The sequence below is a fragment of the Sinohyriopsis cumingii genome, chromosome 2, assembly GCF_028554795.1.
Source record: "Sinohyriopsis cumingii isolate HCF-2022 chromosome 2, ASM2855479v2, whole genome shotgun sequence".
Classification (NCBI taxonomy): Eukaryota; Metazoa; Mollusca; class Bivalvia; order Unionida; family Unionidae; genus Sinohyriopsis; species Sinohyriopsis cumingii.
This window is the reverse complement of record NC_142962.1, coordinates 94,403,891-94,423,400: the sequence shown is the minus strand read 5'-3', so window position 1 is coordinate 94,423,400 and position 19,510 is coordinate 94,403,891. Positions and strand designations below refer to the sequence as shown.

The window sequence follows — 19,510 nt, the reverse complement described above, 5'->3', positions numbered from 1 at the left end:
TTCTGTTAGTGGAATCTGCCAAAATCCCTTCAGAAGGTCAAATTTGGTGACATACTTGGCATTCCCGATCTTATCAATAAAGTCGTTAATTCTTGGTAATGGGAATGAATCTGTTTTTGTCACACTATTCACCTTCCTATAATCAGTGCACATTTGGAAAGTTTTATCTGGTTTCAGAACAAGTATATGCGGTGAACTCCAGTCACTTTTACTGGGCTCAATGAAATCATTCTCCAGCATTAATACTGAATTTCTTTTTTCAAGTATTTCAGTTTGAGAGGGTTCATCCTGTACGGGTGTTGTTTCACAGGTTCGAAATTTACAATTTCAACATCATGGAAAACTTTCTTTGTTCTTGTAGGAACATCTGGAAATAAGTGCTCATATGCAAATAATAACTGTTTAAGTTCATTCCTTTCTTGTTGTTGCAAATGTGAAAGTTTCTGGTCCAGATCTTTCATATTTTCTGAATTCTGAAGATTTGTTGCTCCAAAATCAGTATAGTCCAATGGTATTCCTTCACTTAAATCTTACTGAGTCGGGCAGGTACAATTGAATTAATTGCATGTTTAACCTGGCTGTCGGGGGTTCCCAAGTGGCCGAGTGGTCTAAAGCGTTCTCTGTTACAGATCACTGCCATCTCACCTCTGTCTGCGCCAGTTCGAGTCTCAGATTCAGCCAATGTAGGTATGTGAGAAAGCATGCCAGTAGCTTCTCGTGGGTCGGTGGTTCTTTCCGGGGTTTTTCCCGGGTTCTTCCTCCACCATTAATACTGGCCGCCATATATAGCCTATCGTGTGCTGAAAAACGACATTAAACCCCACAACAACAACAACAATAACAATAACCTGGCTGTCTCTCAACATACTGGTACTACTTTAATTTATTTAGATCCCAGGAGTATTATCATTTTAATTGAACTAATTTTCTTCTTTGTAAGGGTCATAATACCTAATCTTTTTACTATTGTTTTAGATTTAATATTCCTCAAAGGAACTGCCACTGGGAACCTTTATGGACAATAAGCATTGGTTACCTGACTTGGTCTTAGGTAAGGGACCAACACAATCTACCATATTTCTGCTAAATGGTTTGTCAAATGCAGGAATAGGTTGCAGATGAGTGTTAGGTATCTTCTGATTGGGTTTTCCTACCATTTGACAAGTTTGACAAGATCTGCAGTATTTACAAACATCACTTTTGATTTTTGGCCAATAAAAGTGAGTCAAGATCTTGTGATAAGTCTTATTAATCCCTAAATGACCAGCCAAAGGAGTTTCATGGGCCAGACTAGGTATTTCATGTCTGTAAGATTTTGGAACTACAATTTGATAATTCACTGACCACTCATCACCAGCAGGTACCTCAGAAGGTCTCCATTTTCTCATAAGAATTCCATTTTTAATGAAATAACAAACAGGTACTTCAGCAGCTTCAGTTTTACTAATGGCCCTTTGAAACAAACAGGAGATCTCATGATCTTTCTCCTGTGCGATGACAAGTGATTGTTCTCTGTCACCATGATTAGAATAAAGAGAATGAGTAATTAAAAGAGGATCACTGTGATCAATACCTTTTGATTGATCCAAACAAGGTGTGAAAGTGACCTCATCAAAAGCCTGATCAATACATGTGTCAGCTAAAGGAATACTTTCCTGATCAACATCATTCATAAGAGTTTTCTTTGCCACAGCTCTAGTAACTGCACAATCTGGGTATAAATCAGGGAATTCTTTTTCAACAGGATCAACTTTCTGATCCAAGCAAGGCTTGTCAGTTACAAGTGGATTAACCACAACCTTATCTCCAGCTAGGTCACTGCCTAGTAATGAATGAATGCCCTCAACTGGTAAAACAGAGGCTGTTACGACTGTCATGGGTCCTAAAACTTAGTCGGATGACAAATTTACACAATGGAAAGGAACATCAACAAAGTCACACTCTACTCCCTGAATAAGAACACTCTCATTAGAAGAAGAGTTCTCAGAAAATGGCAAAGTACCTGATAATAAAACACTCTGAAAAATTCCTGTGTCCCTTAAAATTTTAATAGGGATGGGATTGGCTGAATCACCCAGGAGTGATATAGAACCCTTTGATATGAATGATTCATAATTCTCCATAATAAAATCAGACTGGGGTTTCTTAGACCCAACAAATATATTGCCTTCAATACATGACCATGACCTTTACCTCTTATAAATAAAAACATCTGCAATAGGTCTGTCGTGATTCTGATGCTTATTTTTCAATTTGTAGCAATCAGAAATAACGTGTCCTTTCTTCTTGCAATAAGTACACATAAGAAGACACAAGGATTTTTGATCAAGCTTATCAAAAGTTTGATTTTAAAAGTTGTGCCAGATTTAGATTTAGAAGGACTTGCATTAGGCTGAAATACTTTTCTGCCAGAAGAATGCTGAGTGGAAGTCTTATTTACAAGAGAAACTTAATGAGCTAAGGAATACTCATCAGCAGCATGAGCAGCATTTTCCAAAGTTTCGAACTTGTGCTCATCAAGATAAGTTTTAATATCAGTATGGACACAGTTCTTAAACTCTTCAACTAATGCATGTTGTCTGAGACTTTCATAATCTTGATCAACTTTCTTGGCTAAGCACCATCTATCAAATAACTGCTCTTTTTCTCTTGTGAATTCAACATGAGTTTGTCCAGCTTCCTTTTTCTAGTTTCTGAATTTTTGCCAGTAAGCCTCAGGGACTAACTCATAACCCTTTAAGATATAGACCTTAACTACATCACAGTCACTCTCTGATCTAGTGACAGTGAAATGTAAATATCATGAGCTTTACTAGTGAGTACACATTGCTATAATAGAGTCCAGTAGTCTCTTGGCCACTTCAAATTTTCAGCAATTTTCTCAGAATAAGGAGAATATTTGTCTAGTTCTGATTCATATACAAATTTCCATTGTGTTTGCTCAGGGGACTGCTACAACGAAGCTCTGTCAGTAGGCAAGTGACTACAGAACACCTCTCAGCAAAATAAGAAAAGCAAAGAGTTTTTTTTGTTTTTAAATGGTGTTAACTCTTAAAGTACATATCTAACAAAGATACATTTTATATGGAACAAAAAACTCTTGTCATAATACAAATGTATAGCAAGTTTCATGAAAATACCTCACCACAGTTGTGGAGATATTAACAAGAGCGTGATGGATGGACAGCCAAAATTTGTAATAAAATTTGAAATAACTTAAACTGATCAGACAGACTCCATTAAAACAGAACATAATGTCAGTCATGTTGCAAAAGCATTTCAAGTTTCATGAAGGTATCTTAAAGGGTTCAGGAGATATTAAGTAAACAAAGCATGATGGATGGATGGATCAACAGACAGACAAGTTGACTCCAGTGTGTGCATACCACTCCCCAGCTTTGTCTACAGGGGGTATAATTCTACTTCTAACTGAAATTAAAATGCATTTACTTGCACAAATTAATTGGACCCATTGTATGCCAAGATTAGCAAAGATCAAACTGAATTCAGTAAAATACTTTTTTCTTCACAAAAAAAACAGGAAGTCGCACCTACCTGACCCAGTTGAAAAAAAACCTTGAATTTTAATGCCAAGTACATACTAATGAAAGAGACATACCTACCAACCTAACTACAAAGTTACCTACATGGGAATAAAGTATCAGTTTAAAGTGTGATTATTCTGACTTAAATGCACAGGCACTTGATTTTGGGGTAAACTAATCATGTGTACACTCAACAATTAACACTCAATTGGTGAGTGTACACATGATTAGTTTACCCCGAAATCAAGTGCCTGTGCATAAATGTGGAACAAAACCTGGTAATTCCTGCTGCAGGCAGTGATTTTCAATCCAGTTCATTAATTGCTGTTACCTGAAGTTTCAAAAACAGAATAAAACCTATATGAGAAATGCCATTTGTGTAGGAGGGATGTGTGTGATTTGTGTGATTTAGATTTTTAACATAGCTTTAACAATTTTTCAGTCATATCTCTACAATGTCTGCAGTGTGACAGTTTAAAGTGATGTCTAGCACTGGGGAATCATGCTGCAGACATGTAGCATGATGTCCCACCCACTCCCATTATCCTGACACCAGGCCAACCAGTCCTAAAACTAACCTCTTAATGCTGAGCTCCTTGCGAGGCAGCTGATAGTACCATTTTTAGAGGTTTTTGGTAAGACTTGGCCAGGGTTCGAACCCACAACCTCCTGCATCCGGGGCGGATGCTCTAACCACTAGGCCACCAGAGTGGTGTAGGATGGAAATGTTTCCCATCATTAAAGCAAAAACCAACATTACATTTAATCTGAACTGACAGTATATTCTAGGCTAATAACCTGCTGCAAATTTGCATTTCCATCACCATATTTGTATCTATATTTAAAATGTAAACTCTGGCCCCATATTTTCTAACTTTGTTATTGAAGCTCAAGCTCACAACCCCAAAATTGTATATCTTGCCTGGCATATATCAAGGTTGTGGAATTCAGTAGTCTAGGGCAGTTACTAAAGTTAACAAAGTCCTGAAAGTTCCATGATTCTAACTTAATTTAAATTATAGATTGTCAAAGTTTTAGGACTCGAAGAATGAACTCAAGTTTGTGCTAAGAACATTTAGAGACTACGAGGTTGGCCTTGCATAACTGAAACTTTTTTTGTAAACAAATGAAAAACCTTGAACCAAACCCTTGAGAGATGTATTCTGTGACTGGGACCTTGATTCCAAGGTAAAAGGGATGTGTAAGCATGCCATAGAATATATTTTTTTAGCTTCAAAATCATCAAGCCAAGTATGATCAGAATCCAGTTAGTGATTTAGGAAATATATACAAATGAAAACTTTAAACCAAGCCATAACAAAACGTTGACATAATGCCACTGCCATAAAAGTAAATTGTATGTCTTGCTTCCCACTAATTTGGATTCAACAGAGAATTCACCAACTATAAATCTCACCTTCATGACCACTGTTATAAGGTCTGCATATACTATAAAGAGTTCCAGAACAGCATATTACAGTACTCATATTTTGTATGTACAATACATGTACATGTGAGAAATATAGTAAGTTAGAAATTCCAAGTTTTCATTTTCCTCTCCTTCTTGTCTACCTGATACAGATATTATTGTCACTTTAGAATGGTCTTGCCTTTGCTTGAAGGTCAGGAGGGTATGGATGCATGGATATGAAAGAGCAAAGCTCTTGACATAAATGATTAACTAATCCTATAGAGCTTGGGACTTTTGATCAAAGACTAAAATAAACCCCAAAACTTAAACCAAAATCTAATACCAAGATTTTAAAATGACTTTGACTTCACCAAGTGGGATGGATGGGATGCATGGCTATGAAACAGCATAGTTTCCTGATTCTATCTTCCAAGCAAGAAACTCTATTTCCCAGAATATGGAAATAACAGGCATGTCAGAAAAACATAAATCAAATACAGTACTTATCCAATATCAGTGTGTATGATGATGCCAGCAACAATGGAATGAATGGCACCTATATCTTACATATCCTAAAGCTGGTGAAAAAAATAAAAACTACATGAAAAGATGAGACCACTCCACTGACCTAGCATTTGGATGCGGGACGTCATGGGTTCGAACCCTGGCCGAGTCATACCAAAGATTTATAAAAATGGTACTAACAGCTGCCTCACTTGGTGCTCAGCATTATGAGGTCAGTTTTAGGACAGGTTGACCTGGTGTCAGGATAATGTGACTGGGTGTGACATCATGCTACATGTCTGTGGTATGATGCCCCAGTGCTAGACATCACTATAAACTGTCACACTGCAGACATCGTAGCGATATGTCTGAAATTTTTTTAAAGCTACATTTAAAAAAATCCAAATCATACACACACACACACACATACACACACACATGAAAAGATGTTTTCTAACGTTTAGCTTTAACATTTTTCTAGGAAGGTTTTTTAAGTTATCATGAAGGCTTCCAGGTTCTCTGATTTGTTCCATCTCAATGATGCCTCATGCAATCGCCGAGGTCATCAAAAACACTGAACATACAAGTTACCATATTTACCCATGTATAAAAACAAAAGAGTAAACAACACTGACCCAGATCTGCTACCACATAATACACTGGTATATCACACTCAGTAGTTTGTTCAAACGATTGTAATTTTAAACAAAAAGGGTAGACCCATGTTCTGCAGATGTAAAATTTAATGGCAGATCAAGGTCTACAGTATTCAGAGCTGAATATGTGATATACATCATAAAATAAGGTATTAGAATTTTGTTATACAATTCAAAGAATGCTGTGTTTCCTCTTTTTCAAAGTTATTGGCTTGCACAAAATCTATTAACACCTGACAAGAATGGTGACAAAACCAAGATCAACATCATTTTTGTCCAACAAAGGCAAGAAAAGTGTAAAAAAATTTAATTACCACCTGGAGATCAAAATTTAGATAAATTGCTACAAAGCCATCAAACTGGGTCACTTTGCTGTTAATTAATTAAATGCTATATTAAATTCACACTTTAATAACTTTTCAGATTTCATTCACGTGTCTAAATACAGTACTAAATCAAGCCCCTACTCAAGAAAATGTTTGACTTAATAATGACAGCAATATTTTTTATCACAAGAAAAATAACTGAATGATTGCAATGATAAAACCTCATTCCAAAAATAACAAATTTATGACACTTTTTATATAGCATGCTTCATCACATGAGATAAATCTCCAGATACCACTTGTAATAACTACAAATTATCCCCAAAGAAGGACACCAGTTAGGTGTAATTAAGATTACCTGGCAAGACACAAAAGCATTTGCTTTTTCTAAATGGGATTTTTGTGATGAGAATAGGATTAGGAAAGATAGAACTAGAAACAATTAAGAGATGTTATCTTAAAAACATCTCTCTGCCCTTCAATGACACTTTCATCTGATAAATGTGTTTGAAGGATTCTTTTGTTCACAGTAGTTGGCTTATAATAAGCAATAGTACTGACATATGCTTTACCCCCTGCCCCAAGAAAGAAACAAAAGTACTACCTGATTAGCAAGCATTGTTCTGGTTTATCTGTGTTTGTTGTATTAAATCTTTTTAAAAGTTAGCCAATTATGTGTATGATCTCAGGTTAATTCTAAGAAATGAAAGGACAAAGCATGTTTTATCTTCAGTAATTTGAAAATAAAGACAGCCAATTATATTTCCCAGAAAGCTTTTAAAATTTCTTTTAAAATGTTATTTGCATACCAGCAAATAAATTTCAAATTTGTACTTACCTGTTAAAACTTTTACTTTTCTTGCACAGGCACCAATACAGTATTCCCCCATTATAATGCTGTCCATGGGAGCCAAAAATATATCCTCCTTACAACAAGACTGCCATATAATGAAGCAAATACATTATAATTTTTTGCTACCATATCCACCTTGTAAGCAGATCTCTGTTGTAATGGGAAGCCTTACACTGAAGAGTGTTGTATGACCTTACAAGGTTACACAAATTAATTCAGATTTCAACTTTTTTGACAGGTTATTTCCATTGTGGTATTTTGTCTATTACCTGTTCATGCGAAGATTCACTCGCCCTGGGCAACTGACAACGTGAATTTTAAAGGCCTGCATTTATCACATCTTAGTATCCTAAAGCATGTCAAACAAGCATTCTGTTGTTAAAACTGGAAAGCACTTGCATTACCATTAAGAGTCATGTTTAATATCTAGTACCATCATTCAACACAGCAGTGGTCAAGTGTACACAATTCATAGTATCTGAACCTTATGGAGTCCTGCTTTCACAAAATGTCCATAAAATTTCAAAAACCAATTATGTGAAGAAAAAACATATGTCAGAAATATACTGAGGTAATGTTATTTCTTCATTAAATAAACTAGTCACTTACAAGTTTTAACATCACAAAATGAAAAATTCTGAAGTTCAGCCTTTAAAACAAACCTTCAGTAAAGTCTATCTTGCCTGCAAGAGTGCACTTTGCAATGTACTGTGTTTGTCAGGGTTGGGGTCAGGTAAGTGTATGTGGTAAAAATACACCCAACTTTTGTGAATTACCTCAGATTTATTACATGGCCAAGTATATTTAACAATTTTATCGAAAAAAGTACATGTATGAGTTACTATGATCAGAAAATTTCATTAAACCAACGCCTTAAAGCTTGTTATGTTCATTTTACTTTAGATACACTATTAATTTTTCAAGTGGATTTTATTCATCACACAGAAAATTATTTACATTTTTGTACTTTTTGTCATAAGGGAAGAAAAACAAATCAGCTAGCAATTAAAAGTTATACCTGTTTTTTTTATAAAAATATTCATAAATCCTTACCTTGTGTGACATTAGTATGGTAAATAGTTCTACCACATTGAATGTGACTTGCAGTAACACTTGTGTACATTTTATCAAATCAAATGTTTTGTATACTAAATTGTGCATTATACATGTTTCTTCATACTCTTACATAATAAGACTCTATTACCAATTTACACATTCAAACATCATTGATCTTACATCAGTACACACGATTGGAGCAAATCTCTAAGTTGCCTTATATCTATTTATTAATATCTGCAGACCCTCCTTTAAATTAGGACACTTGAAACTATTCAGATTGCTTTGATTCTACCTTATACATCATATCAAACCATGACAGGTTAATTCAATAATGCATTTGTCAATCCAACTGGTATAGTTATACCTATTCAATTCAAGAATCAAAAGAATGTTGATCGATTCCAATCTAACTTGATAGGATCCTTTTTCTAGGACAATAAGATTCATCATCTGTGGTGAAAAACTCTAATTTAAATGTCCACAACAATATCTTTGGAATCTACAATGTATGACATTGTTTTTGTTGCTGTTGTTGTTGGGTTTAACGCCATTTTTCAGCACACGATAGGCTGTACATGGCGGCCAGTATTAATGGTGGAGGAAGAACCCAGGAAAACCCAGGAAAGAACCACTGACCCACGAGAAGCTACTGGCAAGCTTTCTCACATACCCACAATGGCTGAATCCAAGACTCAAACCAGCGCAGACAGAGGTGAGATGGCAGTGATCCATAATGGAGAGCGCTTTAGACCACTTGGCCACTCAGGGCCCCCAAAGTATGGCATTAGTTCTAGTGTATTCTGATATATTAATTCCTACGTATATAAAACCTATAATAAAAAAATGACCTTTAGGAAACACCAACTGTATGTAGTATTCTAATATCATCTAACTCTTACCAACTACAGCAAAAACTGCTGACCTTGGCAACAACAGGTTGAGCAACATAAACTACTTCTTATAACTCCTAGCCTTCAACTTTACAGAAGTTTTACCTTTTTTTGGTCTCAAATAAACTTGACACCTGCCTTACTTTAAGATACTGAGAAAACAGTAGAAGACTCTCGGATACTGTATTAATGGACCAGGGTCAAATTTCAAAGTCTCAAGTATGTATAGATACTTGGTAAAATCAGATGGAATCTTATGTCCTGACTGCTATATAACTGTTAGAGTAAACAGAAAAGTAAAGATTTAACATTCGTCAAAATCTGACACCATTTTTATTTGAGAAGTTTAAGAATCTATAATTGAACAAACTCATAAAGAAAAGATAACAGCAACAAATTCAATTGTCCTCTAAAAAAATGAACGTCTTTAACATAAACGACCACTTCATGATTCACTTAATTTGCTATAGCCTCTTAGTACTTAACCATTTATGGAGATAATAAAGATCCTAAATAGTTCACGTCCTTAAATAACCTCTCTTTTATTCCTCTTAGTGAGATAATAAATGTTTGCCTGATAAATATCTCAGCGACTTGGTAAACAAAACAAGCAAGTATATCTTTATCCAAAGCTAGGTGCATTATAATAAAAGGTGTTATAGTACAATGTAATGGGTGGCAACTTGGACAAACAACAGATAAACTTGACTAGTAACTTGTTCTTGCATGAAAAGAGAAATAGTAAAGACTGCAAAAGACAAAGTAACTTCATGGTTTTTTTTTTTTAAAGATCCTATCCCAATACTTCAAAATCATGTACAGTTCTTAGTTTTAATGGTTTAGTTCTAAAAATTTTGTTTCCAGGTGACCTAACAAGTGTCCCAAATAACTACAGAAAATTCCATGAAATGTATTTGGAACTCTCTCTCTCTCTCTCTCTCTCTCTCTCTCTCTCTCTCTCTCTCTCTCTCTATATATATATATATATATATATATATATATATATATATATATCGACAGGCATACAAACTGCAAAATAGACATAGGTAAAAATGAGCGGCATTTTGCAACCACAATCTGCATCTACAAGCTGCATGTCCTCATCATCTTTTCATCTATTAATCCATGTACCAATTGCATCAAAAATCACCTCTTAATAGGGGTAGATCAAAATCTGAGGACCAGTGTCACATTCCAAGGTTTAATGAATATTTGGTTTGGTTTGGTGCTATTTAATGCCATGTTTCAGCATATGGTTGCCGGTATTTTTGATGGATGTTGAACCCAGGAAGAACCATCAATCCATGGGAAGCAACTGGCATTTACATACGCACATTTGTTGAGTTGAGACTCTAATTCATGCAGAAAGTGGGCCCCTTTAGAACTGAAATGAATACTTGATTATCCTAATCACTGACTGTATTTGGATAGGTTTTGAATTTATCTGTGTGAATAGTAGTATCATAGCCTTCCTTGTTTGCTTGTTTATTTAAACACAAACACACAGAGAGGCTGTGTAACTGTTTATGGTATGTAAAATCATACTGATGAAATGAATAGCCAAACAAAAGAACAGTAGTATGTATACATGTATGGAGAAAAAAAACATACAAATATGTATTTCAATGCACACAAATGGAAACCATTTTAAATTTATAAACCAGGTATGGACACAATTTACTTGGACAGAAGGATAATGTGATCATAAAAACACAAGATAAAATCTGTCATTATAAAATACTAAAAACTACATTTTCAGAAATGTAACTGTCTTGCTGGGGGGTGTAAACAAATGCATTAGGTAGGGTGTATGCTAAAGTATGCTAACATCTGCTAGAGTGGAGTTGAAAAGGAAAATAATGGATTGATGTCTGTCGCTTTTAAAGAATACATATTTGTAACTAAAGAATAACTATTTAAATTCTTTACAGACCACACAAGGTCTAATGAAGTTGCCAATTACTGTACAGTTGCCCTATCTTGGCTGTGCAAGACCCAAGCACTCCAGTCACCAATCGCTATTGCACATGATATCCCAATGGCAGGGGACAATGTGTCCCGCACTCTCTAAATCAGGATGACAGACAAACATTGTAAGGGGCAAAGGAAAATTGTAGCATATAATGCACTAATAATGCTAAATGAATGAGATAATCTTATTTACTTTGACAGTTTTGCCACCTTATCTTTGTTGTCTGCATTGTTGAGGACTAATATATTTTCTTGTGACACTTAACTCATTAACCCATGGCGCTGCATTTACGTGGCAGGAGGTAGCCTACTGCCGAGCTCTGTAGTGTCAAGGTCATGTATGATACACTAAAGTGGGTGGTATTATAGAAAGGTAGACAGATGTAGCTCTACAATAATACCAAATAATATGGACGTTTTAGTTGCACTACAAAATACAGAGGGAAAAACTTAAATTTTTGGAGCAGTTTTTTCTCACCCAAAATTCACCTGTGGTCAGAATCTGATTTTGTGTCCAGATTTTAGACTTTTTGGCCTCAGATCTAAGGCAGACCAGTCTGAACTGCACACAGACAGGTGAACCTCTGCAAAAAGTAGGATAAGGTGGGCATTTGGAATAAAGAGTGGTCTCGATACAAAAATGATGGGTCTGTTAAGCAAAAAAAAAAAAGAACTCCAACTTTAATCCTTCTGGTCATGTGCGAGCAAAATAACCAATGGAAAATGATATTTCTAACACAACTAGGCATTAGGCTAATGGAAAATCTGTTGAAGTCAATGTATTAGGATGTATTCAAAAACAGGCCCCAAAATATGTTTCCTGCTCAAATTTCAGGCGAAAACAACAAAAACCTCCAGGGGTTAATGAGTTAATGTGCTCAAGTAACTCATGAAAACATTAACATCTTTGAATATCTGGATAATCTGAATTGACCCACATCATGGAATTTTCTGTTCCAGATCTGCATGGGTTTGCGTTTTGGGATCGATCAATGGGGGTATGTAAGAAAGCCTGCCAGTAGCTTCCCATGCGTCAGTATTTCTTTCCAGAGTGTTCCTGGGTTCTTCCTCCATTAGTTGTTGTTGTTGTTTTTGTTGGGTCTAATGCCATTTTTCAGCACATGATAGGCTATGTATGGCAGCCAGTATTAATGGTGGAGGAAGAACCCGGGAAAACCCCGGGAAGAACCACCGACCCACGAGAAGCTACTGGCAAGCTTTCTCACATACCCACATTGGCCGAATCCTGGACTCGAACCCACGCAGACAGAGGTGAGATGGCAGTGATCCGTAACGGACAGCGCTTTAGACCACTCGGCCACTCGGGGCCCCTCCTCCATTAGTTATACTGGATGCCATGTATAGCCTATCTTGTGCTTCAAAATGGTGTTCAACCCCATAGAAACAACAATCAGATCATGTCCTCTTTTAACTTTAGTGTTCACTCATTATCTATTAAAGTAAACACCCATGTATTTTTAATTGTTTTCCTTTTTGAACTAATAAATCATTAATTAAATGACAAATTTTGTATTTTATAAAATTTTGTCTCTTTAGTCATTAATTAAACCTCAAAATAAATTAAACCCTCCTTGCTGTTTGTGTGGCTTTAACCTAGAAAAGATATTACTCTAGGGGCAAAGACTTTACACTTGAACTCCATCAGCTACCACAAATCAGAAATCTTTTCATTGCCAGATACTTTGTTTTAAACTAGATATTCACTGCCATCTCAGTTTTTATCACCTTTGGCAACTTTGGCAATTGCTAGTGCCAACACAGACATGGATGTACATCCAGTAAAGAAAAGCTATACGCATATTTTTTTCTTCTTTTTCCCCAATGAAAAATAATGCACTGGGTATAAATGTGTGTGTGCACAGGGTCAAGACTGGGGAGGGGGGTATAGGACCAAGAAAAGATTGCTTAAGGCAAAACACTGCAAATGCTTGTACTTGCACAACAATCTGTTATCCAAAGAGCTTCAAGCCAAATGGGCTCTGGAAAAAAATCTCAAATAATTACCTACCATAAAATATCATGATCTACCAGCATGTTTAGGTTCAATGTAACTGGTATATAGACCTTACATTACTAAGCCAAGTTTACTTAGTGTATATGTAAGTCATTACATCCTAGTAGTCCTCGGAGAAAACTATGGTCCTTCTTTTTCATTGATAAATTCTTTTAAACTGATAAATTCAAAAGTCTGTAAAGAATACTATTTGTAAAGGTCTGTCAATAACTTCTTTGAAGCAAATGAATCAAGAAAAAGATTTTTTTGTACCTAAGATCTGCTTCATTATTATGTGTCTTTAAGACCTTAAAAAAAACCCAGTTCCATTCCCAAATGTTTGTCATATCCATTTACTCAAGTAAAAGAACCACTGATTTCTTTTTCTTAGTATCTGCAGCATGTTTTCAATCAGTTTAAATTATTCTTAAGTTTAGAGGGAGATAGTATTATTCAGTGCCAAAAATTTGAAACATGATTATTAAAAACATTAACGAATATAATTATGGTATAAATGTACCATATTTGTCCATATATATGCATCATAACTACAAACAGCGTAGTCTTTGATCTGCCATTGCAAATTGAACAACAGATCAGAGGTCTATGCTGTTGGCTAGAACTCAATAGCAGAATGATTAATACAGATCCAGACCTGCTAGCAAATGTGGCAGATCTGAATTGTGCGTGCACAAGTGATTTGGACTGTTTAACGTAGCTTTAAAAAAATTTCAGTCATATCGCTACAATGTCTGCAGTGTGGCAGTTATGGTGATGTCTAGCACTTACTTAGGCATCCAGTCACATTATCCTGACACTAGGCCGACCAGTCCTAACACTAACCTAATAATGCTGAGCGCCAAGCAAGGCAGCTGTTAGTACCATTTTTGTAAGTCTTTGGTATGACTCGGCTAGGGATCAAACCCATGACCTCCTGCATCCAAGGCAGGCAGATCTGAGTCCGTGCTGTTTGCACTTGGGTGTCTCATACAAACATGGATAAATAAGGTATTAGAAAGATGATACAGCACTCCCTCAATATAAAACCCTTCATTGTAACACAGTTCTTGTTAAAATAGACAATATTGTCACAGATCATTAGGTGGTAGTAAAATTTTATTATGCATCACATGCCTCCTTAGTAAGTCAGCCATTGTTTTAATAACTTAACCAATTTTACCATTATCTTTTATTTTATATACCTTTTATAGAATTTTAACATATTTACCATTTATGTTATTGTCCTTCATGTTTACATTTGTTGAAAGGGTTTACCTTCCTCAAGTGTTTTTAATGAACTTTACCTTTTGGTGACTATTGTGCTGTGATGGCATAAAATGCTACAATATATATATATATATATATATATATATATATATATATATATATATATATATATATATATATATATATATATATATCCACAATAAAATGGTACTCTTTACATCTGATATGGACAGCATTATAATAAAAAAATTTTTTATCATATTAACTTTTATGTTAATGAATGCAGGTGAAATTTTCGTGATGGTTGTAAAATGTTTCCAAGAAAGCTATTGATACTGGTCTATCACTGTCTTTCTGCACATCCCCTTCCATGGCAAATAAATGTAGATAAGGCTTGATGTGTCCTCCCGCATGTTGTAGGAGGTGAATAATGGAGGCAATTTTTTTATTTAGGGATATGTCCTATGATGATATACCAGCTGTACAGGTTTTAGACATTTTACAAAAATGTTTGGTTTATATCAAATTTGGACTTTGTATATGAAGGATTTTACCCATGTTTGACTTAACTTTGTTTTTGTGCCTTTTTTAAACCTAAACTCACTTTTTACTAATTAGCCATCAATGCTATTAAACCCTGAACAAACATAAGGCACTCCCTTACCGTAAGGCAGTCCATGGATGACCAAGTGGTCTAAGGCACTTGCCTTAACAGATCACTGACATCTCAACTCTATCAGCATAGGTTTGAGTCCTGGGCTCAGCCAGCAGGGGTAAGTGAGAAAAATTGCCAGTAGCTTCCTGTAGGAAAGTGGTTCTTTCCAGGTTCTTCCTCCACCAGATATACAGACCACAGTGTATAGCCTATCATGTGCTGAAAAATGGCTTTAAGCCCACAACAACAATAATTCATTATAAGGCCATAAATTGTAACATGATACCTGCTATAGGGTATCACTATGGATCTCATTTAATTGTACACAATTGGTAGTAAAATGATATGTATCATGTGCTTCATTTTAAGGTACTCTCACCATAAGGCAGTATACTCTGGTTTCCAAAGAGTGCATAATATAATGAGAGAACTGTGCTCTCTGCACAAGATTACACCATTCCACTGACTACTCTCTGAACTTGTTAAAACAGAACTTGAGAAATTTTTTAAATATACTACACTGTTGCATCTCAGTAAACAATATTAATTTTACAACATTCAATGATTAAATGATCATGTTCCCCATAAATTGTTTCAGGTGTACACTATGATCAATTTGGAAAAAACAGCGACAGTTTATCATAGTAGCTATGAGATATGGTATTTCAAACAGACTCAGTCAAATTTGCCTCTACATTTCATAATATTCAAACATGTGCCAGTGGAACAACATGATAATGGTGTAATAAATGGTACTGACAAGTAACACTAACCTGTCATAAGTTTGCTTCATCTTTTTGCAGGCGCAATAAGTTCCATCTTTTATGTTTTGACATTTTAGAACCTCTGAGAAAGTGCCCTCACCTTTCTTTCCAAGAATTCGGTACTCTGAAAGTGACAGGCAAAATATGCATGAAAAGCAACGATAATATGATGAAATATGAATTACTTGGAAAAGCTTTAGTGTTGCACCTTTGGCAAGACAGCAGGACATTTTCTGGTCCAAACACGTGAAATTATTCTAAATAGTTGGTAGAGTGATAACTTTAAATGTACACAAAAGTTAACTTGGGGAATGTCTTCTTCTATGATCATTATGAATAGAAGTAATCTATTTATCTTAGTCTGAGTCCAGGACATTGTGTTTACCATGCTCTTTGTTATAATTTTAGTAACAGACATTCTAATTATAACTAAGATTTATCTAGAAATGAATGTTTGGCCCTCATTTGGTTAATTCTTTTAGGTCTTTGTTTCTATATAATACTGTTTATTGGAAAAATTAGTTATTCCTGTTGTGATAACATCTGGGCAGAAAAATTTATGTTGTTGTATTCAAATCTTGACTTGGGTAAAATAATTTATTATTCTCTGGAAAAAACAAACAATACAGAGCCAGATCTGCTGTCAGTATCAGTCAGTCTGGCTCTATGCAGGTCATTCTGCTTGTAATTTCAAACAAACAATGCAGACTCTGACCTGTTGTCAGTACTGGCTGATCTGGTCCTATGCAGGTCATGCTTCTTGTAACCTTAAACAATATTTACCTTGCCCTGCCAGCACATTATGTGAAGGCAGATTTGTTTAGTTTGATGTATTTTAAGCTTGGTGAAAATGTAGTACCAAGTTATTCATATATCATCTGATCTAATACCACTATGCAATGTACAAAAACCTTTTCAGTCTATGCTGTTTGATTCAATAAAAACCCCAAGTACATAAAATCAATAATCTAACAAATGAACTAGTGTTATCCGAAGATTCAAAATATAAATGACTATTTCAATGGCAAAAATACTCTAAAAATATATTTTGCAGCTAAAAACTTGATCAGCTCTTAAATGTGTAAAGAATAAATATTCAAGAAAAACATTACAACAAAATTTACAATTATTTAATGGTTAAAAAAGGCATGCCAAACAAAACCATTACTGTTGGATACTGGCATATGTGTGACAATTATTGACCTCATAATTATCGACATAGCCCATCTCCTGGAGAGAAAGCCTCTTCAGAATTAGGGCTCCAATAATTGTGGAGGCACATAGTTCTAAACATTCAAGTGTTTGAATGATTGCGGCTTGATTAATTTCCCATTCAGTCTACTAATACTGTGTACCATAGTCTCCTACATTACACATAGGTATTGTCAGCCTTGTTCAAATCCTTTCATGCCTTTCTGTGTTTACCTTTTATATTATTTTGTGTGAAAATTTATATACTGAGAAATGCTGGCATACAAAATAATTTTTGTGTGTCAAACCACTTCTTCTATGCATTATAACAAGAGGTCCAAGTGAGTTTAACACTCCTAACAAGCCTATATCGGGCTTTATGGCAAATGAAGTAATATTGCAGGTACCTTGGGTTGCAAGAGACCCATCAGGATAATTTCCAGCATCATGTACATGTATCTGGTACATGTATTATGTTATTTAACTGTTTCCACTCTGAGCAATATTAGCTAGGCTAGATAGTGCACTGTCATTTTTTTATGAAATGTGTTAGTTTCTTAGGACTCAACCTATCACGTTTTAAAAAGGCAGTTTCAAAGAAAATGCTGTTCTATGATGATTCAGTATGTCCCAAAAACTCTCCAAATTTGATCAAAATTTGCTCAGCTGTTCTGCAAAAGAAACTGAATGTAAGGTTTTCATACAGTTGTTATGGAAGCCAGTCACTACTGCTCCAATGGCCTTGTGGTTAGAGCATCAGCCTCAGATGTGGGAGGTTAGCAGGTCTGAACCCCCGCTGAATCATATCAAAGAACTAAGCACCAAGCGTTAAGAGGTTAGTGTTAGGACTGGTTGGCCTGGTGTCAGAATAATGTGACTGGGTGGGATATGATGCTACATGTCTGCGGCATAATGCCCCAGTGCTAGACATCACTATAAGCTGTCACACTGCAGACTCAAAGCATTATGACTGAAAAATTGTTAAAGCTATGTTAAAAATCCAAGTCACACACACACAGAAGCCACACAACTGCTAGGGGTGGCACCCTGGATAAAGTTTTGATAAAGCATGTCCAAAGAAACATTCTTGCAAAATTTCATCAAACTTGGTGAGCCATTCTAGAGCAGAAAGTCCTAACAAAACATTCCAACCAAATCTGATCAATTCTGGCTCAGTCCTTCAAGAGAAGTTTCTCATGGCTGTATTGCTAGTGGAAACAAATGGATACAATTTTGATGAAGCATGTCTTAATAATCACCACAATGAAGTTTTATCAAACTGGCTCAGCCATTCAAGATAAGAAGTAGAAACTAAATTTTCAACCCAGTTCCAAAGGAAACAATGCTTTTGCAAGGGGTGTGATGTGATGTGATCTGGGTTTGTAACGTAGCTTTAACAATTTTTCAGTCATATCGCTATGATGTCTGCAGTGTGACAGTTTATAGTGATGTCTAGCACTGGGGCATCATGCCACAGAAATACAGCATGATGTCCCACCCAGTCACATTATTCTGACACCAGGCCGACCAGTCCTAACACTAACCTCTTAATGCTGAACGCCAAGCGAGGCAGCTGTTAGTACCATTTTTGTAAGTCTTTGGTTTGACTCGGTCGGGATCAAACCCACGACCTTCCTCATCCAAGGCCGACACTCTAACCATTAGGACACTGGAGCAGTAGTTGAGAGAAGAAGTTGAAAATTGGTTTCTCATATGCTTGGAATGAAAAGCAACACCATTTCTAAGGGAGATACTCAAGATAAAATTCTGATGAGGAATATCCTAAGAAATGTTCAAGTGAAGTTTGATCACAACTGACACAGGCATTCTAGAGAAGAAATAGAAAACAAGTTTTCCACCTAATTCTAAGGAAGCCACACCATTGTGATTGGAGTCATCCCAAACAAAATTCACAAACAGCATAGCCTAACAAACATTCTGAACCAAGTTTATCTTTAAAAAATGGCTCAGCTATTCAAGAATGGCTGCATAGGAAACCACACAATTCCTCAAGGAAGCACCCTAAATACAGTTTTGAAAGAACCTGCATGTATATTAATAATGTGTATGAGAAAGCTTTTTATCTGTCTGTATGAGTTTCAATATCACTACTGACATGATAAAAGTCTGAGTTTTAATGTGTACTCTGGCTTAAAACAGATCAGTCACAGTTCTTTTACCTGCCACCGATGAGGGCATCTTAAAATGTTTTGATTCTCCATGATTATCTTTATGTCTGTGTTTTTTTACAATACTGTCGCCACACTACTATTATGGCATGTGGCTGATCACATCTCAGAGTGTTTTAAGCCTTCTGAAGACTCAGTTGTTGTTGTTTTGGGTTTAATACCATTATTCAGCAAATGATAGGCTATGGTGGACAATAATAGGGTGGAGGAAGATCCATGAGAAAACACCAGGAAGAACCACCAACCCTCAGGAAG

General features: G+C 35.7%; 1 protein-coding gene across 2 annotated transcripts in view; it reads right to left on the bottom strand.

Annotated features, from left to right (window-relative positions):
* LOC149805404 (MAPK/MAK/MRK overlapping kinase-like) overlaps window positions 1-19,510 on the bottom strand; it is a 105,648-nt gene that overhangs the window by 77,669 nt on the left and 8,469 nt on the right. For both annotated transcript variants that reach the window (XM_089949959.1, XM_089949961.1), the window contains exon 2: window positions 15,885-15,999. In XM_089949959.1, coding sequence (XP_089806085.1) covers window positions 15,885-15,999 — 115 coding nt within the window. The remainder of the gene's footprint in view (window positions 1-15,884; window positions 16,000-19,510) is intronic.